The 16,874-nt window shown below is 34.7% G+C and overlaps 1 protein-coding gene across 1 annotated transcript; it reads left to right on the top strand.

The window, feature by feature from the left end:
* The first annotated feature begins 2,855 nt into the window (after window positions 1-2,855).
* LOC100367856 (sperm acrosome-associated protein 9) lies at window positions 2,856-9,948 on the top strand. Its single transcript, XM_002742157.3, has 5 exons — window positions 2,856-2,983; window positions 4,682-4,843; window positions 6,723-6,938; window positions 7,505-7,697; window positions 8,128-9,948. The coding sequence occupies exons 2-5, from the start codon at window positions 4,694-4,696 to the stop codon at window positions 8,406-8,408; spliced, it is 840 nt and encodes a 279-aa protein (XP_002742203.1). The 5' UTR covers window positions 2,856-2,983; window positions 4,682-4,693; the 3' UTR covers window positions 8,409-9,948.
* Window positions 9,949-16,874: the final 6,926 nt, after the last annotated feature.

Below are 16,874 nucleotides of genomic sequence, written 5' to 3'. Positions count from 1 at the left end.
TCACACATTAACAAAATTACTAACACCGTCATTCACCTCACATATCAGACAGTATGTCCCAAGGTATATTCTTGTTCTCTTGTATAATACTCTAATTCTCCCTCATTTAACATACTGCATTGAAATTTGGGGTAACACTTATTCGACTTTTGGAACCACTCTTGCGCCTACAAATTATTCCGTCTCATTACTTTTTCAGATTTTCACGCACACTCTGTCCCATTGTTTCGTTCTCTTAAAATTATTGACATCTACCAGCTTTGTAAATTTCACTCTTGTTTAAACATTTTCGATTTAGGGAAAAGTCGTTTTGCATGCGGCCATTACTGTGACAACCCTTCTCACAATCACTCTACTCAACTATCTTTTAGTGGTAATCTATGTCTTCCCACAACCAATCTAACTGTTTCTCAACATAACCTGAAATTTGCTTCTGTGAAACATTGGAATTCATTAAGTTCACAATTAGGAAATCCTGCATTAAAAAGATAAGAGTTTAAATCAAAATTAAAAGAGTTTATTCTTTCAAACTAATTTATTTATATTGATAATATGTGTATGTAATTTAATTGATTTTTTTATTCTTTATCGTTTCACATTATATTGTGTACATATTTGATGTTACCTGCATTGATACATATTTCTTTAATAGACCACTTCCTCATTGAAATAATTTATTTTATCAAGTCACGGTCACAGACTAGACTAGCTCCTCAGAGCTATTTCCCATTACATTTTTTCTTGCACTATTATGTTATACATCTTTGGTAATTGACTGTTATTAGTTCGGCTTTCTTTTACTTGAAATTTAGGCTGAATTATCAAATACAACTGCAATACAAATAGAAATACAAACTACTTTTACTCAAGCACGTGAAATTTCAAGGTCACACTTGTCATATCGCGCATCCGACACTGTGTCCTTAGATGTGCACTAACTTTTTAATCCTCTCCCGCATTTAACTTACACTGTATACAAATTTGGGAAAATACTCATCTGGGCCCAGTTGGGCCTATTTTTCGTCTCTGGAGTTCACATCCCCCAGCCACTTAAAAATTGACACAACAGAAATGCTTTTAAGACAGGTCAGAAAAATGCTTTCTCAAGCTCCAGTTGACTATTTTATGTATTTAAAGTTTTGACAATATCACGTTTTTATTTCTAATATAGATATATTTGTTTTGGTCTATTTGTGTGCAGTGTTTTTTTTTGCTTTTATAGAAAATAAATAGCGATGTCCTTGTAAAAAGATGTTTTAACTTTATCATTAAATTTGATTCACAAATTACATCGGGCCATGCGATTGACTAGTTTAGTTCTAATGACTTATTTCCATCATGATGGCCCTCTCCAGTTTGTTTTTAATTCTGTATGTTGTAACAACAATTTCATTTCCGATGAAATAAATTATTCATTCAGTCTTCAATTGTAGGAGTACCCCGGGCTGCAGGTTACCATCATACGCCTTCCCAGTTTCCAAGTTGTTGTATAAAGCGCCCTCTAATGCCACTCCAACCAATAGTTTCTTTAAAAGGGCAACTTCCAATCGCCACTAATAAACACTTAAAAACGACCGGACAGTCTGCTACAATTGCTAAAATGAACTTAAAGTTCGTAATAATAAATTAAAACAAAATACACGCAGTCGAACCGTAACATGTTAGTATGGTACCACAAACATTTGTCACGTGAATCACTGATAGTCTAAAACATCAACCGCTAAGATAGAGTCTTACCCATGAAGGAAATAACCAAGAATTCGTCTATTTCGCAATAAATTGTGCACTGATCAAAGAATTTCGATTTCTAAAGAATGGCAGCTATTTTAGCAGTAACACTAAAACGTGTTTTTGCCATTGAATTATGTGATGAAGATATTATGTCACATCTCACACGATGTAATTATTTATTGTGAATGATTTTTGAATCACATTGTAATTATTTCAACATTTTCAAAAGTGAAAAATGCATTTTACTTCAACGTTGTATTCTTCGGATAACAATTTTTGAATAGTCTTTGACTCAGTAAAATAATGCTGTTACCATGGTAATATGAATGAATTTGACACTCGTAAGAGGACAATTTTGACAAAATTTAGAATTAGTAACCATAACTTAGCAATAGAGGAAGGCAGATATTCATTTCCTAAGAAACCTATAAACAAAAGAATATGCAATAACTGTGACACAAATTCAATTGAAGATGAATAACATTTTCTATTGAATTGCCTAAAATATAACACGCACAGAAAAAACTTCATCCAAAAAATCATGACACTACTTTCATCCAAAAATAAAAATATACAGTTCACATATATACTCTCAAGCAAAGATCCTGGCATAATTATAGAACTTGCCAATTATATTTACACAACAAAAAGATTTATTTAACATTTAAATACTAGTTACATTCTTTTGTAAAAGAAAAAATACTCTTTTTTGCTGTACTTATCCTATGTAAATATTTTTACATGGAGGCAATACAGTTATTATTATAATTATTATTATTATTATTATTATTATTATTATTATTATTATTATTATTATTATTATTATTATTATTATACTAGCTCAATGGATGTACACGTCACAGTTTTGAACTAAGACTAAATACAAGGAAAAAAAGGTTTACAAAAAATGAAAGGACCTTCAGATAAATTGTAAACGTTTTCCGTGTACATGGGACGAGTTGGAAGTTATAGATGACACAGCCTGTTGCAGTTTACAACGTAAAATGTGTTACAATCACTAAAGCGGATTACGTTAAAACCACAACGCTGTTGGTCAGTGAGCTCACCAATCACATAGGCGGAGTCACATTTCACCGTGAGTACGCGTTCCACGCAGGCGTGCATGCATAATGAGCTTGTATTGTCGCACTGAAACCACTGGAAACACTAAACGGGACAACCTTAGCGATATTTAAGCCGTGAATCTATTACTCAAGCGTGATATTTCATAACTGTTCACCGATTTGTATAGGTAAGTGAACGTTTAAACTCGTATAAATTAATACTTTTAACCATATGACTGTTTTTATACAGCGCTGCGGACTCCTTCGTCATTGATTGAATAATTGAATTCGCTGCGAGTGAAATGCCTCTGTTGTGATTGTCAGTACACACTGGACGCAGTATGTCTGCATTTGACGGCTCATAGTTACACCCGATTTTATAAGTTTTATTTCACTCCCCCTATTTGTCGCTTGAACACGCCAATTATTCAAGTAATTGCGTTATTACGGCGTAGAGCGCGAACGCGTTGTGTATTAATCGCACCTTTCAATGCGTGCCTCTAGCAACCATTTGTTTACCTGTTGTTGGATGACCTTTAACAAATGCTAGCAATACAGGCATGGCTTTAGTAGACACATACGCAGAGTATGGCACCTGGCGCTTTCTTTTTGCCTGGGTGGAACAGAAGAACGTCCCTCCCAGAACTCCCAGCGTTAAAGATGTAGTGTCAACTGGATGGTGCAAATGAACGCCCCTCGGGGTAGAGGGGTGTTCAGGCCGGGGGTTGTCAATGTACGTGTGTGAACAGGGTGGAGCAGACTATAATCATGACGTATTAATATATATGACCACATACCACTCATTTTAAAAATACTGATGTAGAAAAGTACTACTTGCTTTAATATTATATTGTCGACTATAGTTACATGTAATATTAGGGCACAATACTATCAACTATCCAATCCTGAAATCAAATTTAGAGAAATGCTGCTAGTAAAATAAATAACATGACCTTGAGTGAATTACTACAGTCTTCTTTTTTAGCTCCATGCTACAATGAAAATTACATTTGATTTGTTTATTTATAATCACCATGACCTTCAGCACAGACTAGATTTATATTTTAGCAAAACCAATTAATTTTATCATTATTCATGGTACCGGTAATCACAATTATTAATGGAAGGTATTCTGCATCTAATACAAAGTGGAAATGTAACTTGAATTCAATAGAAGGATTGACATGTTAAAAACAGTGAATCCATTAAATATGTGAAAGAGATGTTTTTTACAACAATCATAACAACCTTAAATCTACCCTAAACACAAAGGGAAGGAGGGAAGACAGTTTATTTCTTTTCTTATTTTTGTTTGATTGATCTATTCTTTGCCAGAGTCATTCATGATCAGTGTTCAAGTTCAAGAGATGTTTTTTGTTGAGCTTTGGTCTACAAGTTCCCAAGTGGTGATCTTTTCTAGCCTTTGAGAATTGAAATATTTGATTCAAAGTCATAGATATCGCTATGGCTACCATTTATGCTCTATGAATAGCACACATATTGGTGTAAATGACCTGTAACAAAGCACACATGTTAATTTTTTTACACATGCATGTTCAATCCACTGCATAAATCAAACTTATCATGCATATGTATTCTATTTGCTTTATTAATAGTGCATCAATCCTTGTAAACAAGTATCTATAATCAAAATAAGTCAAATTTTTATAATTCAGCTTACAATTTTGATTTATGTGCACTTCTATTCTAAATGCATTTCTAATAGAACAAACATATTACATTGTGTAATTATAAATTAAGCTGAATGCATACATCCTGAACATTAATAGAGAATGTTGCTGTATCCTTGGTAACCATACATAATTATTGTGATGATGTAGCAATCAAACTTAATTACTTAACCCTGCATTTGATGTTTCTTGCAGGTTGTGTCAACAATGAATCTGAGTGAATTGAGACGAGAAACCGCCAATTTCCAAGCGCGGTACAGGGTTTTGCAACAACAACAGTTTACCTTTGTATATGCCTTGGATAATTGTAGAACAGATTCATATGAAAGAACTCGGCCAGTTAGATGTATCGCTACGGTGAGTATATCAATAAAAATTACTCATAGTGCCAATTTAAGCACAGCCTGAAAAGAGGACATAGGCTTGGTCTATCTGTATGTGTGTTTGTATGTTACCAGCATTTTCTCAGAAGATCAATAACAGAGTATCAGTGAATAAAAATTATATAGGTGTCTTAAACTAAGAAACTTGAAACTAACAACACATATTTCACACAATTTTCACAAAAAATATAAAGGTAAGACAAATAATCATGGATTCAAGATTCAGTTCTCATAATGAAAGCTATTGGAATAATATATAATTAAATAAATTGTGCATTTAACATAAATAAATGTATTTGAAATGTGGTGAATAATGATTTCCAAAAGTTAATACTGGAATCATCTGATGAAGTTATAAATGCAACATTCCAAAATGAGGCTTACTAGTATTGGCAGTAAGTTGCATCCAAGTGTAGTTACACAATATGAATCTGGAAATAACTGTATTACCTCATGTGATTTCAACTGTATGATCATTGTATCTCCAGTTTTTATTCTCTTATACCATTTGGACAGAGTGTAGATTCATTCACAATTTGCAGATGAACACAATGTAACATGTATTGCACGAGTACTGGTATTTTAAATCAAATGACAGGGATTGTGACATTCATGTCTTGTTTGATTACTAAATTATCTACCACAAATGTATGTATACAATCGTCTTGTACTACATACACAATACCTAGTCAAAACCACCATCTACCGGTACTCTTTTTATATCCACTGCATTTTTTTTGCATTTTAGTTTTGTTAGTACCACAATGTTCTCTTACATGAAAAGAAATCTGTACTTCACTGTATTCTGTGTCTAAATCTTTGTATAATAATTCTTTAAAAAACACTTTATAAAACTAGTAAATTACTACTGTGAAAAGCTGCGGCATCTATTAAAATGCTACAATGCAACAGAGTGTGGCTTCTATTTGAGCATCTATACATAAATGTATGAGAAATGGTGAATTTTTGGGTCTCAATTGTTCAAAAATGGTACTACTCTGTGAAGAAGCATAAAATTGTATACTTTTACTGGTTTAGTCAACTGATCTTTTTCTAGTACTGTAGAATACTTTATTTCCGCTTGGAATTTATTTTCGCTGAAGGGATGATTCCGTGAAAATAAAATCCAGCGAAATATACTTTTTTTCCTACATTAAACTCATCAAAAAACAGTGAAAATAAATTCTATACAAAATGCCCAAAAAGCCTTTTCAGCGAAAATTAATTCCAGCGAAAATAAAGTATTCCACAGTAAAAGACAAACTTCCTCTTTATGTTAGACTTGAAACAATCAATTGTTTGTGCACAACATGTTTTTGTTTTGTTTATTACATGCCTTCATCCGACTACCAATCAAACACACACTTTAGAATAGGAACATTCAGGGATTTTTGAGGTCCAGTGAGCCATGTACGGACCATCGTCAATAGCAACAGAGAGGTCCAATGATCAAAGAAATTCCCGGAACTACTTTCGTTTGCCTGGAGAAAATTTATATAAAAGTAAAAAGGACAATCATGATGATGTTATTATAGTATAACTGATAATATCTGTCATTATGTTGCCACAAAGAACAAATCAATTGACTACTACTGTAAAATCTGTATTAGTAGCCGCGGCTTCTATTAAAATGGTACAATGCAACAGAGGGGATGTGACGTCTATTAAAGCATCTTCACATATGAGAAATGATGAATTTTTGGGTCTCAATTATTCAATAAGAATGGGTGCGACTTCTATTAGGGATGCGGCTTCTAATACAGATTTTACGGTACTATATTGCCCTGATAAGTGACTTAAATTCTTGTCTTATTAACGTTGTATACTAATGTTGATATGATCTGACACCTCAGGTTAAAGAATACATGCAGCGTAGTCACAATGCTACTGATAAGCGAGCCATGAGACAGTGGTTAGACTTCTTACAAGATTTGGATGCTTTCAGACGAAAGCTTGATGCAGAAGGAGAAATGAATGGTCCACTAGGTCAAGCTATGGACAAGTGGAAAATGTTATTGAATCCAAGTAATGATATGTCATCATTGAGAGTTAAATATCCACATCAAGAAGTAAGTATACAAAAACCTGCTACTATATTTGCTCTGTTAGTAGTGTATACACATTTACGTGAATAATGGTACATTTGTCAAAATAAATCATATTTTTATAATCCAATACACACTAAATCAATCTGATTTAAATCCAATGGAGGTGCAGGCTCCAATTTTTTGTTTAATTTATATATTTTTGTTGTTGTTTATATTTATGCTTTTTTTGGTTTATTTTGCCAAAAATAAGCATTTCTTTTATATCATGTCCGTGGGAAATGTGAGGTCACATGTTATTTATTAGCTGAGCTATGATGTCATATACTATGACAAAATCTATTAGTTTAAATTCAAAATTGATGCAAGTTTTTGTTACAAGAATGCTGATTGATGGATCCAACTCCTTTGCACGCCCAATCAAATCATTCAATTTAAAACTGAGGTCAAATACAGCTTTTCCTAAAGTTGTGGGGATGGCCAAGCATGATCGGTCTTAGTGTAACAAATTGGACCATGAATTTATTTATTGAATGAGACAAGACACAAAGCCCATTCTGATGAAATATACCAATACAATCTCTGTCTAGGTGAATCATCTAAGTTGTGATGAAGCCCGTAATTACTATGGCGGCGCTGTGAGTCTAATCCCCACCATCCTTGATGTACTTGGAGTTGTACAGAGTCAGGTAGCGATGTGCTGTGCTAATGGTACCTGGCCACCCATTAAAGACAAGTCGTTTAGAGCATCCAGTGCAATGAATAGACGATCACAAATGGAAGGTAGGAGTAAATACAACTATAATGACCATCTTCGTGTATTCTGATATGCATAATGGGCAAATAGTTTAACGATGCATACTGCCCAACATTTTTTAATGTATGTTGTACCAGAAGATTATCCAAAGATTCTTGGTAGCCATGTGGTTCAATAACTACAGAATAAATAAATATTTCCCATATTGGCAAGCTCATCTCTTTATTATTCAGTCATTCAAAAATTGCCCTTGTGAACTGGAGCTAAGTATACGTTTCAGAATTGGCACACAAAGTTTAATGTTATAGAACACCTATACCAGTACATCAAGTTGCACATAGTGATATTATATTCCATCATGGATTGGTATAGATTGGGACAAAGCTCTTGTGGTAAACACTTGTATTTCATGGTATTGGGATGCCCCATGGCTAATTAAATGTCTTTTATTTGCAGGAGAATTGTTAGGTCGTTCCCAATCTTCAATGGATAAGTCAGTGGACACCCGAGACCTACGGAAAAGTATGGGTGACATGGCAACAAAGTGTAAACCAAAGAGATATGGTGGTCCCAAATATGACCTCGGTGACACAGCTTTCTATAGAAGAACTCTGAATGGAAGAGTGGATGAGATAAAATTGAAACCAGTCAAGAAGGTACCTTGGCGTGGAGCTTCCAAAGATAATATCAACCACGTGGAGCATAGAAGATTTAGAGATATCAAAGATAGAGAATAATTTCAACATTTGTAGTCTATAGTTCAAACATATTCTCAGTTTCTTGTCCTAGCTCGTTGTGGAAATTGTCACTGCTCGGAATTTTCATGTTTCAAGGATTCAACAGCATCTGTGATATCGTTTCATGAAAGTTGCTGCAACTGTGTCGCTGTGTCTTTAGAATCCCTATTTATCAGTTACAAAACTTACAAAATACAATCAAATTTTTCTTTTGTGTTTAATATTAAACACGGTTTCAAGTTTTCATAACACAGTAGTATGTGGATGAAAACCTGATTGTAGGCATTATGACCTTGTTAGATTTCAGTTTCGATTATTAATCCTGAATTGAAAGTGGTGTGAATTGAAAATGAACATTGGCAAAGTGGTTTTTGATTTTTGTTATTAATACCACAGTTAAAGACTGGACTCGACATTGCTAGCACTGGCCTGGGTAGATCCCAACAGACAATTTTCTGAATCTACAAATAAAAATTGTTGAATCTTTGATGGAGATTATCAAGGACGTAGTCTGCACTTTATTTTAAAACTCAGCTTGACTTAATATGTAAATAATGTACATAATGCTTTTTAATTACAGGAATTGATGTGGCTTGGAGTAAAGAAAGCACAAACTATCTTCTAAATACATGTGGTTTATATATACATGTACATTTATGTGCCATAAAATTGTCCAAATAATTGTTTCACCTCTAGTAAATGTATCAACATTGAATTTTTTTTATAGTATATATCTAAGTTTTAGTTATAAAGGTCTATTTGTATTCAAGCTGGGAATAATACCCATATCAAGTGATATTTTTGTTAAGGTTTCTTTTCTTTCATTTTGATTACAAATACTAATACAGACATTTACCCAACAGCACTTTTAGTTTGTAAGAGGACACATAACAATGTACAGTGAAAGGGACAAAACTAGGACTTTCCTTATAAATGTATTTATAAAAAAATGTGAAAGCCGATCATCAACTTTCATTCAAATATTCAATAGTGATTTGCTCAAGAGCTAAACATTGTCTACGCCCATAATGCACTGCATGCCTTCACACGACTGCAAATGCCCAAATATTAAAAGAGGCACTTGTCAATTGAATGATGAACTATTTCAGTAATATTTACTAAATCTAACCTTGATGTCAGAATGCCATTCCTACCATCCAACCCGAGTTTGATTAATAAAAAAAATGTATATTTATAAAATGTTAATGACCACAGCCTCATGCCCTTCACTGTATTGTACTCTTTCAAATAAACATGCACCCAGATATTTTATAGATGTATCATTTTTTTTTATTGTAAAACTTGTATAGTATAGGTGTATATATTGATGTGATCATTTTGCTTGAAATGCAATAGAGAATCAAAGGGTTGACGAGGGTCGAGTGATTACCATAGCAACAGTGCCTTGATTAATGTCTTTAGAATATTTGTGGATAGACTTAATGATTGTAGATTTGCTCATTTTATCACAAGATTATTCTACATTTAATCCCTAATCCCTGTATTTTCTTTGTACAGAATAAAAAGCGTTGTATATCAATGTCGCATTTGTATGGGTTGGAGCTACGTCATAGAATGTTCTGTGTTGCTAATGCGTGCGCAACACTGTACCATGTATTTATGTTGAGTCCCAACAACAATCCCAAAGTACAGTTTTTTGAGTTTTCGGCTTTTGTTTTCACCGTGATGGTGAAAATGCCTGGATGTCCTCTCCCAAGGACATTTCCCTGAAATTATTGGGCTTATGAAAGATTCATGGATGAACCAGATTTTCCCGTTACAAGCTCAAATCTGTTTTGAAAGCGTTGATTTGTAAACTAAGAATAAAATAGAAAATTGGCAGTACAGGTTGTATCCAGAATACAAATTCTTGCAACGAATAGTAACTGTACCATTGTCATCTTTGCACAACGGAAGAAAGCGCAATTGTTAAGAAGATGGCAACGCCCTTCCATTGTTATGGGCTGACTATATATAGAATGATCACATATGCAGTGATTTAACCCTTATCCTGTCAGACTAATGTACTTTTACATTGACATGACCAGATGAGTGTTAACCCTTATCCTGTCAGACTAATGTACTTTTACATTGACATGACCAGATGAGTGTTAACCCTTATCCTGTCAGACTAATGTACTTTTACATTGACATGACCAGATGAGTGTTAACCCTTATCCTGTCAGACTAATGTACTTTTACATTGACAAGACCAGATGAGTGTTAACCCTTATCCTGTCAGACTAATGTACTTTTACATTGACATGACCAGATGAGTGTTAACCCTTATCCTGTCAGACTAATGTACTTTTACATTGACATGACCAGATGAGTGTTAACCCTTATCCTGTCAGACTAATGTACTTTTACATTGACATGACCAGATGAGTGTTAACCCTTATCCTGTCAGACTAATGTACTTTTACATTGACATGACCAGATGAGTGTTAACCCTTATCCTGTCAGACTAATGTACTTTTACATTGACATGACCAGATGAGTGTTAACCCTTATCCTGTCAGACTAATGTACTTTTACATTGACATGACCAGATGAGTGTTAACCCTTATCCTGTCAGACTAATGTACTTTTACATTGACATGACCAGATGAGTGTTAACCCTTATCCTGTCAGACTAATGTACTTTTACATTGACATGACCAGATGAGTGTTAACCCTTATCCTGTCAGACTAATGTACTTTTACATTGACATGACCAGATGAGTGTTAACCCTTATCCTGTCAGACTAATGTACTTTTACATTGACATGACCAGATGAGTGTTAACCCTTATCCTGTCAGACTAATGTACTTTTACATTGACATGACCAGATGAGTGTTAACCCTTATCCTGTCAGACTAATGTACTTTTACATTGACATGACCAGATGAGTGTTAACCCTTATCCTGTCAGACTAATGTACTTTTACATTGACAAGACCAGATGAGGGTTAACCCTTATCCTGTCAGACTAATGTACTTTTACATTGACATGACCAGATGAGTGTTAACCCTTATCCTGTCAGACTAATGTACTTTTACATTGACATGACCAGATGAGTGTTAACCCTTATCCTGTCAGACTAATGTACTTTTACATTGACATGACCAGATGAGTGTTAACCCTTATCCTGTCAGACTAATGTACTTTTACATTGACATGACCAGATGAGTGTTAACCCTTATCCTGTCAGACTAATGTACTTTTACATTGACATGACCAGATGAGTGTTAACCCTTATCCTGTCAGACTAATGTACTTTTACATTGACATGACCAGATGAGTGTTAACCCTTATCCTGTCAGACTAATGTACTTTTACATTGACATGACCAGATGAGGGTTAATCCTTATCCTGTCAGACTAATGTACTTTTACATTGACATGACCAGATGAGTGTTAACCCTTATCCTGTCAGACTAATGTACTTTTACATTGACATGACCAGATGAGTGTTAACCCTTATCCTGTCAGACTAATGTACTTTTACATTGACATGACCAGATGAGTGTTAACCCTTATCCTGTCAGACTAATGTACTTTTACATTGACATGACCAGATGAGGGTTAACCCTTATCCTGTCAGACTAATGTACTTTTACATTGACATGACCAGATGAGTGTTAACCCTTATCCTGCTAGCCCTATGTACTTTTACATTGACATGACCAGATGAGTGTTAACCCTTATCCTGTCAGACTAATGTACTTTTACATTGACATGACCAGATGAGTGTTAACCCTTATCCTGTCAGACTAATGTACTTTTACATTGACATGACCAGATGAGTGTTAACCCTTATCCTGTCAGACTAATGTACTTTTACATTGACATGACCAGATGAGTGTTAACCCTTATCCTGTCAGACTAATGTACTTTTACATTGACAAGACCAGATGAGTGTTAACCCTTATCCTGTCAGACTAATGTACTTTTACATTGACATGACCAGATGAGTGTTAACCCTTATCCTGTCAGACTAATGTACTTTTACATTGACATGACCAGATGAGTGTTAACCCTTATCCTGTCAGACTAATGTACTTTTACATTGACATGACCAGATGAGTGTTAACCCTTATCCTGTCAGACTAATGTACTTTTACATTGACATGACCAGATGAGTGTTAACCCTTATCCTGTCAGACTAATGTACTTTTACATTGACATGACCAGATGAGGGTTAACCCTTATCCTGTCAGACTAATGTACTTTTACATTGACATGACCAGATGAGTGTTAACCCTTATCCTGTCAGACTAATGTACTTTTACATTGACATGACCAGATGAGTGTTAACCCTTATCCTGTCAGACTAATGTACTTTTACATTGACATGACCAGATGAGTGTTAACCCTTATCCTGTCAGACTAATGTACTTTTACATTGACATGACCAGATGAGGGTTAACCCTTATCCTGTCAGACTAATGTACTTTTACATTGACATGACCAGATGAGTGTTAACCCTTATCCTGCTAGCCCTATGTACTTTTACATTGACATGACCAGATGAGTGTTAACCCTTATCCTGTCAGACTAATGTACTTTTACATTGACATGACCAGATGAGTGTTAACCCTTATCCTGTCAGACTAATGTACTTTTACATTGACATGACCAGATGAGTGTTAACCCTTATCCTGTCAGACTAATGTACTTTTACATTGACATGACCAGATGAGTGTTAACCCTTATCCTGTCAGACTAATGTACTTTTACATTGACATGACCAGATGAGTGTTGAGTGTTAACCCTTATCCTGTCAGACTAATGTACTTTTACATTGACATGACCAGATGAGGGTTAACCCTTATCCTGTCAGACTAATGTACTTTTACATTGACATGACCAGATGAGTGTTAACCCTTATCCTGTCAGACTAATGTACTTTTACATTGACATGACCAGATGAGTGTTAACCCTTATCCTGTCAGACTAATGTACTTTTACATTGACATGACCAGATGAGTGTTAACCCTTATCCTGTCAGACTAATGTACTTTTACATTGACATGACCAGATGAGTGTTAACCCTTATCCTGTCAGACTAATGTACTTTTACATTGACATGACCAGATGAGTGTTAACCCTTATCCTGTCAGACTAATGTACTTTTACATTGACATGACCAGATGAGTGTTAACCCTTATCCTGTCAGACTAATGTACTTTTACATTGACATGACCAGATGAGTGTTGAGTGTTAACCCTTATCCTGTCAGACTAATGTACTTTTACATTGACATGACCAGATGAGTGTTAACCCTTATCCTGTCAGACTAATGTACTTTTACATTGACATGACCAGATGAGTGTTAACCCTTATCCTGTCAGACTAATGTACTTTTACATTGACATGACCAGATGAGTGTTAACCCTTATCCTGTCAGACTAATGTACTTTTACATTGACATGACCAGATGAGTGTTAACCCTTATCCTGTCAGACTAATGTACTTTTACATTGACATGACCAGATGAGTGTTAACCCTTATCCTGTCAGACTAATGTACTTTTACATTGACATGACCAGATGAGTGTTGAGTGTTAACCCTTATCCTGTCAGACTAATGTACTTTTACATTGACATGACCAGATGAGTGTTAACCCTTATCCTGTCAGACTAATGTACTTTTACATTGACATGACCAGATGAGTGTTAACCCTTATCCTGTCAGACTAATGTACTTTTACATTGACATGACCAGATGAGTGTTAACCCTTATCCTGTCAGCCTAATGTACTTTTACATTGACATGACCAGATGGGGGTTAACCCTTATCATGTCAGACTAATGTACTTTTACATGACCAGATGAGTGTTAACCCTTATCCTGTCAGACTAATGTACTTTTACATTGACATGACCAGATGAGTGTTAACCCTTATCCTGTCAGACTAATGTACTTTTACATTGACTTGACCAGATGAGTGTTAACCCTTATCCTGTCAGACTAATGTACTTTTACATTGACTTGACCAGATGAGTGTTAACCCTTATCCTGTCAGACTAATGTACTTTTACATTGACAAGACCAGATGAGGGTTAACCCTTATCCTGTCAGACTAATGTACTTTTACATTGACTTGACCAGATGAGTGTTAACCCTTATCCTGTCAGACTAATGTACTTTTACATTGACATGACCAGATGAGTGTTAACCCTTATCCTGTCAGCCTAATGTACTTTTACATTGACATGACCAGATGGGGGTTAACCCTTATCATGTCAGACTAATGTACTTTTACATTGACATGACCAGATGAGTGTTAACCCTTATCATGTCAGACTAATGTACTTTTACATTGACATGACCAGATGAGAGTTAATGTGGTCGAGTGTGCTCCCTGTAGAAAGGTCAACTTTTTTATTAGTTCCCATTCGTATCTATTCTGAAATTGGTTGTATGCATATGTCTGGACCTTTATCTCCAACATTCCTCAGCCAATCAAATTTACACAATTCATATATTTTGGATACATATGCATGTTGATTTATTTCATCACCTGATTCAAGATGGCTGAATGGCAGCAATTTCAATGTTAATCAAACTAAGGTTAGAAATGACTCCTGTGTGCTGAAGGTATTGGAGGCATTAAGTACATACAAATAAGTAATATTGTATTTACTATATTAGAAGCACATCAAGCAAAAATTGTGTTTATTGCATGCAAAATAATCTAAATATCTCCAATTTTGATCATAGTTACAGTAAGCACATGTGCTTACAATATAACCAAAAACTCTAGTGTCTTTGATATATCTAAGCAATGATTTAAAAGGATCCGAGTAGCTATGCTTTAACAATTATAACTATTCAATAATACTATGACCATATTTGGTGACTTGGTATTCTGGTCATATATCTTGTCAGACAACAAATTTATAGCACCAGTTGCATGTTTCTATCTGCAAAAGATGTTATGCGTATTATTGAGGTCAGATGATCATAAATAGTCATCTGATACAATAGTAATATCACAATGTCAGATACATTCAATATATCCGGTACATTGACTTCAGGTCTAAGCATTATCCAAGAGAATCTATGTACAACGTTTCATTTAAATCTACTGAACGGTACTTGATAAACAAGTGAAAATGCTTAAAATTGGCTAATCAATATGCAAATAGGAAATTAATATGCACAGATTTTAATCAAAAACTAATCACGTCTAAGCATTAGCCAAGAGCATCAGCATACAAAGTTTCATTAAAATCTGTTTATTGGTTCTTGAAATATCAGTTGAACAGACACATACACACATAGATGCACCAACCGCAAAGACTCCTATTGAGTACTTTGAACTTGGGAGTCAAAAATTCATCAAAATCAAGTATCTTGCAGATCTTTGTTTGTATGGATGGATTTTCCTCAAACTTTGTTCATACAATGAACATAATGAAACCCTGATGCACATCAATTTGTTTTTCAGATTAAAATTAAAAATGGCCAACTTTGGTTTGGTGAATGTGGTTTCTAGATTCACAGTCGATTCGTCCCAATACACTGTCGTCTCATTGCCTTTAATCAGCCTTACAATCTAGTGCAAGGTCACTTCCTTTATAAATTGATAACAAGACAATCAGGCCTGATACATATAAAATACAATCGGAAAGCGCAACATGACCTTGCAACAATATTTACTGTCTTTCCCGATATTCCGAAATATACAACTTTTTCCATAATACAAATTTTTCGGAACATTAATTACACTATAATCTTGTAATATGAATACCGATTTGACAGATTGCTGTATTGTGGAGTGTGACACAATGACTGGGGTTCATCTAGACTGGCAAAGTCGAGACTTTTGTTTTACAAAAAAAATATAATTGTCAAAACTAGCATGACTGCGAATTATTTTTTAGCAGACAGGTTAGTTTTCGCGATCACGCTAAATGAACTGAAAGAACAATTAATATTTTAATTATTTGTAAACCAAACTTTGCCAGTCTAATGTTCATCCTTCAGGATGCTGTTGTATGCACAATGAGTGCTTGCATGGCAACGGTTAGATACAGTTTGTTGTTAGGATCTTGTCGCACATATTAGGCTAACTAAACAAATAGGACTAAATGAATTTGGAACAAATGAACTTGTTGGACGAATCCAGTTCTGGACCAATAAACTCCTGGAATGAATCGACTTGGGACAAAATCAAATTTGGGACGAATGTGAATTGGGATGAATCAACCGTCTTCCAACACTGTATTTATGGCATGCTATCTTGTTTAAACTTTATATAAACTTCATACATATTGTCGCAAATACATTTGTTTGACCATCAGATTCACGATGGCTGAATGGCGGCCATTGTAATGTTAAAATTCATCATAACCAAGGATTCCTGCCATTCAGGATCCAGATGTCAGTTATACATAGACATCTGTTGTCCATCTTGGCACATACATATATATATATGTATCAATATGCATTGACTGATCATGATGAAACTGTACAA

This window comes from Saccoglossus kowalevskii, chromosome 17 (assembly GCF_978046115.1).
Source record: "Saccoglossus kowalevskii chromosome 17, keSacKowa6.1, whole genome shotgun sequence".
NCBI classification, from domain to species: Eukaryota; Metazoa; Hemichordata; class Enteropneusta; family Harrimaniidae; genus Saccoglossus; species Saccoglossus kowalevskii.
This window is presented reverse-complemented; position numbering and strand designations above follow the sequence as displayed.